This window comes from Megascapheus bottae, chromosome 8 (genome assembly GCF_031878675.1).
Source record: "Megascapheus bottae isolate mThoBot1 chromosome 8, mThoBot2.hap1, whole genome shotgun sequence".
NCBI classification, from domain to species: domain Eukaryota; kingdom Metazoa; phylum Chordata; class Mammalia; order Rodentia; family Geomyidae; genus Megascapheus; species Megascapheus bottae.
The window spans coordinates 572,680-585,784 of record NC_143516.1 but is presented as its reverse complement, the minus strand read 5'-3'; the positions used below and the strand labels follow the sequence as shown (position 1 = coordinate 585,784).

General features: G+C 47.2%; 1 protein-coding gene across 1 annotated transcript in view; it reads right to left on the bottom strand.

The window, feature by feature from the left end:
- The window catches only part of Wdr27 (WD repeat domain 27), a 106,516-nt gene that overhangs the window by 60,112 nt on the left and 33,299 nt on the right, over window positions 1-13,105 (bottom strand). The window contains exons 17-21 of the mRNA XM_090337806.1: window positions 12,774-12,863; window positions 8,894-9,015; window positions 7,990-8,123; window positions 7,340-7,437; window positions 6,464-6,585 (exon numbers count right to left, since the gene is read on the bottom strand). Coding sequence (XP_090193932.1) covers window positions 6,464-6,585; window positions 7,340-7,437; window positions 7,990-8,123; window positions 8,894-9,015; window positions 12,774-12,863 — 566 coding nt within the window. The remainder of the gene's footprint in view (window positions 1-6,463; window positions 6,586-7,339; window positions 7,438-7,989; window positions 8,124-8,893; window positions 9,016-12,773; window positions 12,864-13,105) is intronic.

Genomic DNA, 13,105 nt, shown 5'->3' with positions numbered 1-13,105 from the left:
TTTTTACACATATGAAAATATCACATCAAAATCTTTTTGTATGATTAATATACACTAACAAAAACAAGGAAAAGAAGTTAAAGTATTAAGACAAAATTAACAAAGGCTACTCTTAGGCATTTATACTTCAGTACAGCTAAAAGTGACTGTTTATAAAGGGAACAAAGGCTTACGTAAGCTCAGAAGTGACAACCAGATGGCACACACGGACACTGCTCTTGCCACACAGCACTCCAAAACCCACATCAGCAATTCCTCCTTTAAACACACCTAGGAACCATTCGATGCCCGTCTCTAGGAAAGGCCACCTGGCCCCCGTGGACCCCACTTCGCCACACTCCAGCAGCGGGTCCCCAGTTAGAATGGCCTGTGACTTAACAGAAAGCTGCACTAAGAGATGAGGACACACCAGCAGCACCCACCCGGATCAGGCTCCAGAGGGTCTCAGAGCAGGGCCTCCACCCTCCACAGCTCCCAGACAGACAGGGGCTGAAGAGAAAGACTAAAGAGCACAGAAATCGTGCCTGCTAGCCAAGCCACTCAAGTGGAAAGGCACAGTGAACATCTTTTGCCCATTTCAATAGGCAGTAAAGAAGAAATCTTTAGAAAGCAAAGAAAATTCCTAAAGAGTTTGTTTTTTGAAAAAAGGAAATATAAAACGTAGAAAGCACAAAGTAAGATCAAATGTATGAGTGATAGTAATTGTAAGAGAACGAAAATGCACTCATATCAAAGTTCACAGAATAATACATACAAATACCTATTTTAAAGGTGGAAAAGTGAGAGATGAAGGAAAACATCATGTTCTAAACACAATGAGGCAAGATTACACGGCACTAGAAAATTTGGGAGTGGGGGAAGGCATAAAGCAAAGAAAACCTAACTAGAAGTAGGTTTTAAGTAATAAAAGGAAACATGGAATCATGGTGCCTAATAATGCACACAGCAAAAATGAATACAGTGGTAAGGAGATATGACAGACTGCAAGCATGCTGCGAGTAAAATTTTAATACGCCTCTCTCTCACTAACTAAAACATCAGATATATCAGAACAAAAAACAAGAGCACTTGAACAATTTAAAAACAGCTGAAAAGGTTGAGCCAATAGACACAAGAACACAGACACAGTATCTGTTTTAAAACAAGCCAGTGAAGCCAAAAATTAAGTAGAATATGGTCATTTAACTTCTAACTTTAAAATTAAATAATGCCCGGGTTGAAGAAACACCATAATGATGATTAGAAAACATTTAGTACCAGATGATAATAAAAAATAGTATGTGGCCATCCTGGAACAGTGATACTCAAGCAGCACGCAGAGGAAATGTATAACCTTAAAATGCATTGTGGGACTAGTACCAAAATGTAAGAGAGAAAAACAAATGGTGGAATGATTAGCAAGCAGCACACCTACAAGAGTGCCACACTACGTGTCGGTGGACTTGGAAGACTCACCCCAAATTCAGTAGTGATTATCAAAGAAGGAGCAAGAGGGAGAAAAAGTAGTTTTATCTGTATCAATAATCATTTTCTTTTCACAAAAATGCAGAAAGATCTAAAACTAATAAAGCAAAACGTCAATGTGACTACTCCTGAAATCTAAACTCTTCCGTGTAACAAAACCGTTTCATTAGGCTGGGCAAACCTGCAATCCTAGCTAAGATGAGGAAGGCCCACGCCCAGCTCAAGCAAAAAATACATAAGGCTTGAAAGCATCCATCTCACCCAATAAAAAGCTAGGTGTGGGGCGCAGGCTGTTTCCCCAGAGATACAGGAAATATGAATAGGAGTATTAAAGTCCTAGCGGGCGTGGGCAAAAATGTAAGACTCCACTCAAAACATGGAAGAAAAGAGCTTGAGGTGTGACTCAAAACAGTAGCATGGTTGTCTAGGAAGTGCAAGGTCTAGTTCAAACCCCAGCACTGCCAAAACTTTTTTTTTTCATTAAAAAACTTTAATCCTCTTCATGTTTTTAATCCTCTTCTATATATTTACACCTGAGAGAGAAAAGCTAAAGTTATCAAGATTTAAACACACACATTATCTACTTTCAAAATGTCAATGAATCCTAAGACTTGTGTTTCCAAGTGCAACAATGAGCTATCTCATGGTCACATGTAGGAACATGTAGGAAATATCGCCATCGCTCTGGCCAATGTGGTGTCAAGTAAATCAAGCAAATCCTGTTTGCTTAACAGTTCAGACAAGAGAGGTGACCTTGGGAGTCTCACTAACAGTGGTGTGCAAGTGCTCTGCTGAACAGCTCTGCTGGCCAGGACAGCTGTGGCCATACCAGCTGCTGAGCTCAAGTACTTTACCAGAACTCTGACATTTGGGTCAAGTATGAATGATCTGAGGTATGCCTCACAGGACCGCAGTTTGTGGGGAGCAGCGCCCCAGTGCTGTGGTCCTCTGACCGCTCTGATATGCACTGTGTAAATGCACAAAAATGTAAAAAAAGTCTTAGGAAACAGGCCATTAATGGTGGTGGGGAAGCCTCAGTGACCTTATCCTATTCCCTGACATTCCATCGCACACCCATCAGATGTTTATTTTCAGGAAATAAAACCATTTCTTCCCCATAAAATCCTCAGAACTATTTTTCCTGATGTAACACCTCCCTCCAAGCACGCCACAAAGACTGACAACCACTCAACGTGGCGTGGCCACGGGCCGATGGCCAGCAGTGCAGGCAACACAGCTGCCACAGAATCAAGAAAAATCTCAAGATGACACAGTAACTAGCATCATCACATCATTTCCCAAAGTAGATCCTCTTGAAAATATAAGTTGGTGGGAAATGTTTAAAAGAATTGTCTTTACCACACTATAAAGCTATGGTTTTACTTTTTTAGGTTATGGGTAAAAAGCTTTTAAGATTCCAAAATTCTATTTTGCATTTGTAACCTAAACATCTGCAACTATTTACATTTGTAAATAAAATAAAAGAAGTAAGTTTGAATTCCCTCTCATCAACCCAGCTTCCATCTAGACAAACATTTAGGGCCTGTCAAAAGTCTCTGGAAAATTGGCCGGGAGTTTGGCCTAGTGGTAGAGTGCTGGCCTAACATGCACAAAGACTCAGGTTCGATTCCTCGGTACCACATATACATAGAAAAAGCCAGAAGTGGTGCTGTGGCTCAATGGCAGAGCACTAGTCTTGAGGAAAATGTGTCCAAGGACAGTGCCCAGGCCCTGAGTTCAAGCCCCAGGACTGACAAAAAAATAAAAATAAAATAAAGTATTTGGTGAATTTAACTATTATCATTTAACTGTATTATCTGATACCTGACAAGAAAAATAAAATATGCGACTATATGCAATTTCCAGACAGATATATAGACACTTGCAATATTGAAATTTGCCTATTGAAATTTGAAAATACAACAATCCAACTTTATTCATTAATTTATTTCACATGGCTTTACTCAAGCACCTTCAAAAAGTAAGTAAAAATCAAAAGAAATTTCAAGAACGACAATCTTAAATTCCCATGCATGCACCACTATACGTCTCAGCCGATGTGGAAACTCAAGTGAGCCTCACGTGACAGTCAGTTGTGCTTAAATCCTCGTGTGATCTGCCCTTGATCCTGTGAAAATATGCCTCCCACAAAGCTATGGTGCCTGCTCCTCCCAACCTCTAACGGCATGCAATGTGCTTAATCTCCGTGACAGTAAACACTTTTAGACTGTGAAGTCAGCAGGCCTCTAGCAGAAGTTGGGGGACGTAGGGAAAATGAGCAAAATCCACAGTCCCGTAATGAATGCTGAAGACGCTGGGCAGTCGTGGGTTTTCCGCGATGGCAGCCTTCTTGGAGCCATGTCACCACGAACACTAGAGTCTACTGTTCCCCGCATGGTACCAGCTTCCAACATCCATGTGCTCTCTAGTACTTACAGAACTCTTCCGAGGGGCCGAGGCGTGGCCTAGTGGTGGAGTGCCTGCCTACCATGCCTCAGTACCACAGACACAGAAAACTCTGGAAGTGGGGCTGTGGCTCAAGGGGCAGAGCACTAGCCTTGAGAAAGCTCAAGGACAGTGATCAGGCCTTGAGTTCAAGCCTCAAGACTGTCCAAAAAAAATCCTGAACAAACAAAAAATCCTCTTCCTAGATTCACTTCTTTTCTCCTTCCCTTCTCTCCTCTTTCTCTTCTTCCATCATCTATCCTCAGTACTAGCATCGGACCCCAGGTCTCACTGCTGAGCACATACCCCACTGACCTCTGCTCGTGCCATATTCTACGCCTGAACCATTAGCAATTAGCAAATACAGGCTGAATCAAGCTCAGGTTCCAAGCACAGCCACAGATGCCTAGAGGGCCAAGACCACAAACTGTGGTCACATACCTTAGAGATGAACATCTGAGCATGGCAGCGTCACTAAACAAATCAGAGCCATGCCTTGACTTTGTGCACCAAGAGAGCAACTAACTTGGATTGAAAGAAAATAATGCCTAAAAAATAAGGTGGAATTAGATTAAGGATCATTTCAAAAGTTAGTAACTTGTTTGTGGACCCTATTTGCAAGCCCAGAAGCATGAAGTCTAAATCAATCTTAACCTAAATTGGATGCCTTACTGAGAAGCAGCCACCCTGACTCCTCTTCCTCACTACTTTCCCCAGGAGACATAAAACAAAGATTATACAGAGCACAGACCTCACTGGCATGTGCCTTGCTTTTGAAATCTGCTATTTAAAGCCCCATAAAGAAGTTACAAAATTTTTCAAAGGGATGCCTTCATTCATCTGGTGACCTACTACAAAGTGTTTTTAAAAATAGGTTTACTCTATTTTCATTCAGTAACATTCTGCACAAATAAGGGAAGATGTAGAAAAGGAATCATCTTTTCCTTAACAACATTGTCCATGCTGATAGTTTCCATGGTGTTATGCAACCAGAAAAGTGTCTCCTATTGTGATTGGAAACATTCTGCTAACAAATGCCCTAGGGGCAGAGGTAAGGAAAGTGTTGGGGACAAGAAGCCAGTCTGAACGCTAAAAGGCTATGAATGTCGACACACCCACCACCTCACCACTGCCACCTCTGTGGATGTGTGGTTCATCTGAGCCACCTAAACTGATCCCATCGGGCTTTGTCCTCCTGGGAACAGAGCCTGAACAGTGTTCCTCTGGGCTCAACACCACCACCAGCTTCCCCTCCGTAGAAAAGATGCCTCACTGGAATCTGTCTCTCTAGGATGTGGTTCAATACCCAAGCCTGCTCTTCACGACATGAGCTGTTCCCAAGATGTCACAGACCACGGCTGCTCGGTTAAACAGAGACTACGAGTGGGTCTAGAAATGAAGTGTGGACAACAATGTCTCACTAGTCAGCATTCACTGAACACAATGATATCCTTGAGTCCTCACACTGAATTCAAAAGGTATTCTAAGTCTTAAGGTAACAAGCTTTACAAATAACCAGGCCCAACCCTAAGGAGGAGGAGGCAGGATTAAGACTTCTAGGCCAGTCTAAGGTAGATAGCAAACAAACTGTCTAGAGCAAACAAACAAAATCATAGCTGGTGAAGGGGGTAAAGTTGACCCAAGCATATTACATGAGTGTATGGGGTACGTTACATGTGTAGAGTAAACATCATGTGTGGATAGAGTGTATTACACTTGTGTATGGGGCATAAGTGCGTTACATGTGTGTGGAGTACATTACATGTGTGCACGGAGTACCTTCTATGCATGTGTGGAAGTATCAGTGAGACTCCTTTGCACAATTAATACACACTAATAAAAGGGTTTAAAGAAAAGTACCTTCATTTCACAAGTCTTAGATGTTCTTTTGGGTAATCAACCATTTTGAGGCCTCAATAGCCATGAGAGCCTCTCTTCCATGCCTTCTACTCAGACCCACTGACATCTTCACATCACGCCTGTTGGCACAGTGGGCTGTATTCCTGGACACAGAGTGCACCCCTGTGAGACGGGGCTGTGTGACATGAGCCCTGTGATCACAGCTTTACCCAACTGTGAGTGCACACACACCGCCAGGACCCAGGGAGCGGGGGCCATGGCGGGAACTCCATGCTGCTCCCACAGCCACTGGCCACCCTTCCTGGGGACCTCTCTTGAAGTCTCTTCCCCAGAATCTTACCCATCCTTGAGTTATTCTCAGCAATATTGCACCCCCAACCTTGTCTGCAAGGATATTACATAGTCTGTTACAGCTACAAAAACATTCCGAGGAAGATCTCGTCCCAGAATGTACAACAGCCCCACCCCCACGCTGCCTGCTCTTCACTTTAACAGTCCCCAAGATAATCAAAGATCAACGTACAAGCTTTACATGTACTAATGTGAATTAATACAGCAAAACATTAAGGGTAGAGGACAATAAAAATTAACATTGAACTTCATAGCAAGTATAAAATTTTATCACAATGTATTTGGTATTGGTAAACACTTTTAGCTCAAAATTTGACCACTGATAAACAATGCAGAAACTCACTTTGTTTTGACAGATTTGATGGACAGGCCGGGAATGGGCTTCTGTTATGACTCCAGCACTGCAGCCCACATTGAGGTCGAAAACTTCCAAAGTCCTGTCTCTGCCGGCTGTCAGCACCAGATCTGCAGCAGTCCAGTTAGGGGCTCAACTCACAGGCACATTCCTGGGTCACCTAGTTCCAGCCACTGAACCCTCTGAGACTCAGAAATAAATCATCAGGAAAGACTTTCTGATGTTCCCCAAAAAGGGGATGCCCAAGGCACAGCAAGAGTGGGTGGGCTGCAGAAGACAGGAGGTGATGGTGTGGCAGGCAGAGAGGAAGACAAGAGATGGTGATAGATACTTTAAGGCAGCCAATCTGGAGCTCTGCTCTTAGGATATATGGAGTGACCCATGAGATATTCAAACCATGACACCACGCACAAGGTAAAGTGCAGGTAGCCTGGGCTGAGATCAGACAAGCAGGCCACATCCCACTTGCCTAGGTGAGTGGGCAGTCTGTCGTGAGACACACCGTTAGGAAGGTTTTATTAACTGCAACTGCTAGGGTTTCTGCAAGTTCTCCACAGAGATGGAGTAACCCAGGGATGCCCACAGCACGTGCGGTGAGTAACGAAGACAATCGCTAAATTCCTAGGCATTGCTTAGTGAAATGTAGCCAAAACATGTCTGTCAGCCCCTCCTACTGTGTGTCATCACAAGCGCTTAGGTTTTCCTTTTTCACTACTGAAATGGTTCCACGTGCAATCGCTGTCATGAGCTCCAGGGAAGGAATGATCCATAACTCTGAACAGTCCCGGTGCCTGGGGCTTCGAGGGCTGTGGCTGGAGGAAAAGGCCAGATGTGTGACCCAGTGGAAGACTGGAGAAAGGATACAAGAGTAAAAGTCATTCACCGCTGACAAGCTGCTCACATCGGCTGACCCTGCCATGGAGCAGCAGTACACAGCCCTGCACCAGCTCTTTGGTTTATACCTGGAAGAAGAAGTGAAGGCTACCAGTCGTGCTGCTTCTCACTGCAGCTAAACATCCTACCTCCTCTGAGAAATGAAAAATGCGAATAAAGGCTTCATTCACATCACTTAACAAATACCAACCAGTCGGTAAAGACCTCTATTTTCATGAATATCTCGGTCCTATGAACCTAAGTAGTGAGTATGTTTAATAAGTATCTATATGGTCTTAATCCCTAGAAATAATTTCCAAAGGAGAGTTTGCAGGAAGCAATGGGTAAGAGGTATCAGCCAGTGGGGGCACAGCAAAGGGAGGGGAGGTAGCGGTTATGGCACAGAGGCAAACACGCAGTGTGGCAGCTGGGGAGGAAGGAGCAATGAAGGAGCCTGCGGCAAGGCGCTCACCTCTGTCCACAGGGTGGGGACGTGTGTGTGTGTGTGTGTGTGTGTGTGTGTGTGTGTGTGTGTGTGTGTGTGTGTGTGTGTGTGTGTGTGCGCGCGCACATGTTGCTAAACCTTAGGTCAGAGCTCTGCACTAGGAAGGGAGAAGGAGAGCAGAGGGTGAGCCACCTGCCTTTTCATCTCGTCTCTACGAGCATCGAGGTGAATCTTCAGTAGCCGGAGCTCAGGGCCAGATGCTAACAGCATAAAAGAGTCCAAGTAGTAGAACTGCGCAGACGGGACTGGTTTGGGAAACATGTCTCTGCCCTGGAAGAAGACCAGACATTACTGCTCTGCAGCAGGCCTGCTGACCAGAGTTCCTGCCTGCCCGCCTGCCTGCCCGCCCGCCCGCCCGCCTGCCCACCTGCCCCAGGTAGAAATCCTTCCTTAGAATTGGTGGTGGTGGTGGTATGGGGCCAGGAGTTTGGCCTAGTGGTAGAGTGCTTACCTAGCATGCACAAAGACCCAGGTTTGATTCCTCAGTACCACATGCATAGAAAAAAGCTAGAAGCGGTGCTGAAGCTCAAATCGTAGAGCTCTAGCCCTGAGAAAGTCCAAGGACAGGGTTCAGGCCCTGAGCTCAAGCCCAGAACTGGCAAAAAAAAAAAAAAAAAAGAATTGGTGGTGGTGTTTCTGCTCACTAAAACAGAGAGGAGTTGCACGGTTCAGTTTACTATGTGGTAACTATGTGGCAATGGTTACTGCGTGGCAGTTGATTAATGGCCACCTACAAACTTGAAAAAGAAAAGAAAGCTGAAACTGTGAAGTAAATAACATGAAACAGATTGAGATCTAAAGCACCCTTTGAAGCACAGGTCTGGTGTCCACAGTCATGCTTGCACGTTACACATGCACGCACGTGGGCTTGGGAGTGCATTTCTGAAGACATCTCCCCCTTAGGTCCTTCCTCATCTCCTGGTGGTGGCTGGAAGGGACCTGAGGAGAAGGCTACCCACAGGACAGCATGCCTATAACTCAAGGTCACTGGCAGCTGACCTGACTTCGCGGCCCACCCCAAGGCAACTTCACCCCTGTACCAAGAGCAGCAGGAGTTCCGCCCTGCAGGCTGACCACACCCTCAGGGTCCTGTCCTGGGCTGTGGAGAGGAGCCACCTCCTGTCCTGGCTCCAGCAGACACTGCTCACTGCTCCATCGTGACCTGAGGACAGAGGCAAGAGGAAGGGTCCCAGAGCTTGGCCTGGAGGTACTCACCCAGGGCAGACAAACTGACCCTGCCGGGTTAAGGCCAGCGTCACCTATACTGTCTACATAAGGGAGACAAGCCCTAGACAAGCCCTCACTGTGGGTCATCTGACACCTGTCTTTCCCAGAGTCGGATGATATCTCAGGTAATCTCATGTAAAAGCTCAGTAACACAGTTCCTAAGGGAGAGTTTTCTAAGCCTCCTATTTTTAAATGATGACATTCAAGACCACACACACCCCCAACACTGGTGAGTATTTAAAAATACTGTGATGGGCCAGAAGCGTGGCCTACTGGTAGAGTGCTTGCCTGGCAAGCACAAAGCCCTGGGTTTGATTCCTCAGTACCACATACACAGCAAAAGCCAGAAGTGGTGCTATGGCACAAGTGGTAGAGCGCTAGCCTTGAGAAAGCACAAGGACAGTGCCCAGACCCTTGAGTTCAAGCCCCAGGACTGGAAAAAACAATAATGCTATGATGTAACAAAGAGGACAGACATGGCACGGACTTTGTGATAACTGTCATTTATCTTAGTAACGGAGAAAATATCAAAGTGGCTCACTGTGCTCGAGCAGAGCCTGACCACCTGCAGGGCGCCGTCTAGAGGGCTGTGCTGAAATGTCCGGGGCTGTGTGGACTCCAGTTCCGCAGAGGCATGCACCTCCAGAACCCGGCTGCTGACACCCACTGCAGCACACCAGGCTGGCTGTGATGTGGCAGTCAGAGTATCCAGGCGCCACCAAAGCCTTGTGGCCCAGCCTCACTCTCAAGGCACCCATGTCTGGCTGGTTAGGGACACTCTGCCTCTGGGTCCCTAAGTGGGCCTGACTCCCCAGAGCTTCTCAGAGCGGGCGTAGGCAGAGGACTCGGGCGAGTCCGACAGCCTTAGGAGTGGAGAAGGGCCAGACTGTTTAGAGAAGTCTGGGGGCCGGGCCTGAAGGGCCAGACGGACAGGAGTGGAGCGTGAGGGAGCGCAGTGGCAAGCAGTGTGACCGTGACATCCTCCTTCCTACCTCGTTCACCTGTACTGAAAACGCGCAGCCTGGAGCCAGGCCTTCACTTCAGATGGGCTCCAGACACAGACTACACTCTTGGACGTACACGGCTGGCACTGAATTGGTATCCCCACAAGTTTTATTGGTCAGAATGTAAGATAAAAATGGAAAAGCCTATTCAATCAAACACAGAGCTAAAATTTGCTGAGCAGAAAAGGGTATGGAATAGCTTTGCTGCCCTCTGCTGTAAAGTTCTGGTAGCTTTGGCACAAGTATTAAGATACACTCAATAGCCAGGCACGGTGGCTCACACCTGTAGTCCTAGCTACTCAGGAGGCTGAGATCTGAAGACCTCAGTTCAAAGCCAGCCCAGTGAGACTCCTATCTCCAATTAACCACCAGAAACCTGGAAGTGGCACTGTGGCTCAAGGGGTAAGGCGGTTCAGGGGAGTGCCCGGGCCCTGAGTTCAAGTCTCACCACCGACATAAATGAATAAATATTACACTCATCAGAATACTCATTACTGTTGCTTAACAGAATACTCAAGACAGTCCTCCCTCTGCCTACCAGTCAAGCCAGGCTTGCTGGGAAGCAGCGATGGCGGCTGCAGGTTAGGAACCACATCTGCTGTGGTGCCTCCACTCCAGGGAGCAATCCTGGCCCCACACCTGCCGTCCCACTCCAACATCTATTTCCAAACACCTTTCCTGTGCTGCTTACTTCCCTCCAGCACCAAAGATGGGCGCCCGGACTACCCAAGCACAGGCGGAGGTGGTAGGGAGGTTACTGCAGCATGAACCACTTGCGTCCCAAGCAGGGTTCCGGTCACCCACGCACGGCCGAGGCACCACTACCCATCCAGCAGGTCTATGTACTGGCAAGGCAGCATTGGGAGGCCCCTCCACCAGGGCCTGGGGTCGAACTGACCCCATCCTGGCTCAGGGCCAGCCCCGGCCAGCCCCACAAGAACCCCAGCTCCCCTGTGGACTGCTGAACATGGCGCTGGGGTGACATCCGGGGTCTCGCGACACATCACAAGCAAACCACTGAGGGCAACTTTCAAGACCACTGGAGCCCAGGACTCCGGTGCCCCCCTCTCCGACCCCTGCCAAGCCAGACACCCACATGTGCTGGAGCTAGTCTTCCCCATTCTCCTCTCTTTTTTATTCCATTATGGTGTCGAGCATGTTCCAAAGGTGTAACTTGCCAGAGCTCAACACTTCCTGGCAGTGGCATTTCAGAGCCACATTCGCTAGCTTTCATTTGCTCAGGCTGAGGCCCTCCTTACAAGACAGAGAGTGTCAACCACAACCAGGGCTCCCTTGTCAATCTGCTCTCCGAGAAGGGAAAGTGCAGACTCAAGCAGGACGGGAGATGGGGAAGCAGGAGCCGAGGGGTCAGTGTCCCCTGCACAGAGGTATTCCTGCCGTTTCACAGTCTGAAAGGCGGTCCTGGCAGTGGGGTTGGGCTGCATACATAACACCGCTACCCAACCTCTGGATCATGGGGGCCATGGCTGCAGCTCCAGAGGCTGCATGGCGGCTCCCCGGTGTGGAGACAGGAAGACAGAGCACCCACAGTCACTGTGCAACAACATTGCTGGAACACTAATTCACTAGTACACAGTACACCAGAGACCAGGGGAGATGAGAAAGGAGGGGGTGGCTCCAGGTGATGAGGGGAAGGCACTCGGCCATGCACCAACTCAGACGAGAGACCACAGCTCCTCTGACCCCAGGGGATGCAGGAATCGGGCTCTACCTAGCAGGGGCCACTGGCCATTGCAGGGAGCCTGAGAAACCTGTGGGCGGCTGTGCGGCCCCCTGCCAGGCCCCAGGCCTTCATGGTCTAACCCCAGTCCCCACATCACACCTCCCAGCATGCATGCTGGGCGGGCAGAACCTATAAAGCAGATAACTTACAAAATGACCTTCATGTCTGTGTTCACTAAAACAGCTACAAGCACAAGTACTGTCTGGAGCCTAATGAGGCTCTGTAATGTTTTTGAGTGTAGAACCGAGTGTCAGACTTATAAGCTAGATGTAGCCATTGAACACTGTTGATTACATCTCAACTCTGCCTCCTTGTTGCACTTATAAACATACCTGCTACCAACTCTACTATATTTCAAAATAAATTTCAATTATATCTTTTGCTTAAGCTAATTAAACCTATCCCAAGTCTTTTAAGATCTGGCTTCCTTCATGACCAAGAACCACCACCACTGTGGCTGTGGACAAGAAAGCAGTTGCAATTTTGTCTCACAAAGACCATGCATTCTGTGGGCATGGGTGCTCTGTGTGGGCCTGGGCCTGGTGAAATCTGGTTTATTCTTTCATCATTCCACTCTCCCAGCCAAGCCTCAGACAAACCCCAAGTCTACAAGGTGACTAGAGAACAATCATCAGCTGACACAATGACCAACAAAGCCACCCTTAAGATAAGACATGTGCTGGGCTGGGAGTTTGGCCTGGTGGTACAGTGCTTGCCTAGCATGCACAAAGACCAGGGTTCAATTCCTTGGTACCACTTACATAGAAAAAAAGCCAGAAGTGGTGCTGTGGTTCAAGTGGTGGAGCTCTAGCCTTGAGAAAGCCAAAGAACAGTGCTCAGGCCCTGAATTCAAGGACTGGCAAAAATAAATAAATAAATTATATGTGTATGTGTGTGTGTATATATATATATATATATATATATATATGAGAAAACATGTTTTACCTGATAGAGCAGCTGGGGTTCCTGTAAGGCTAGCATCAAAGACCAGGGAAAGATGGTTAGCCAAGGCACAGGCTAACCGCTGTCCATCTCCTGTATGAAAAAATAAAATACTTCCTATGAAATCCTCAGGCACCAGGCCCTCACAAGGACCCTGTACCATCTCCCTCACAGAAGAGAAGAGAAAGACTCGAGTGAAGTGGCCCACTCAGCTGTGGGTCTGGGAATCCAGGACCCCTTCTAGGCAAGACACCCCAAACACTATCTCAGGCCTTGGATCATATCCACAGGCCAGCTAAGAGATATTCAGCTCTGCACTGTGTTGAAACACTTCA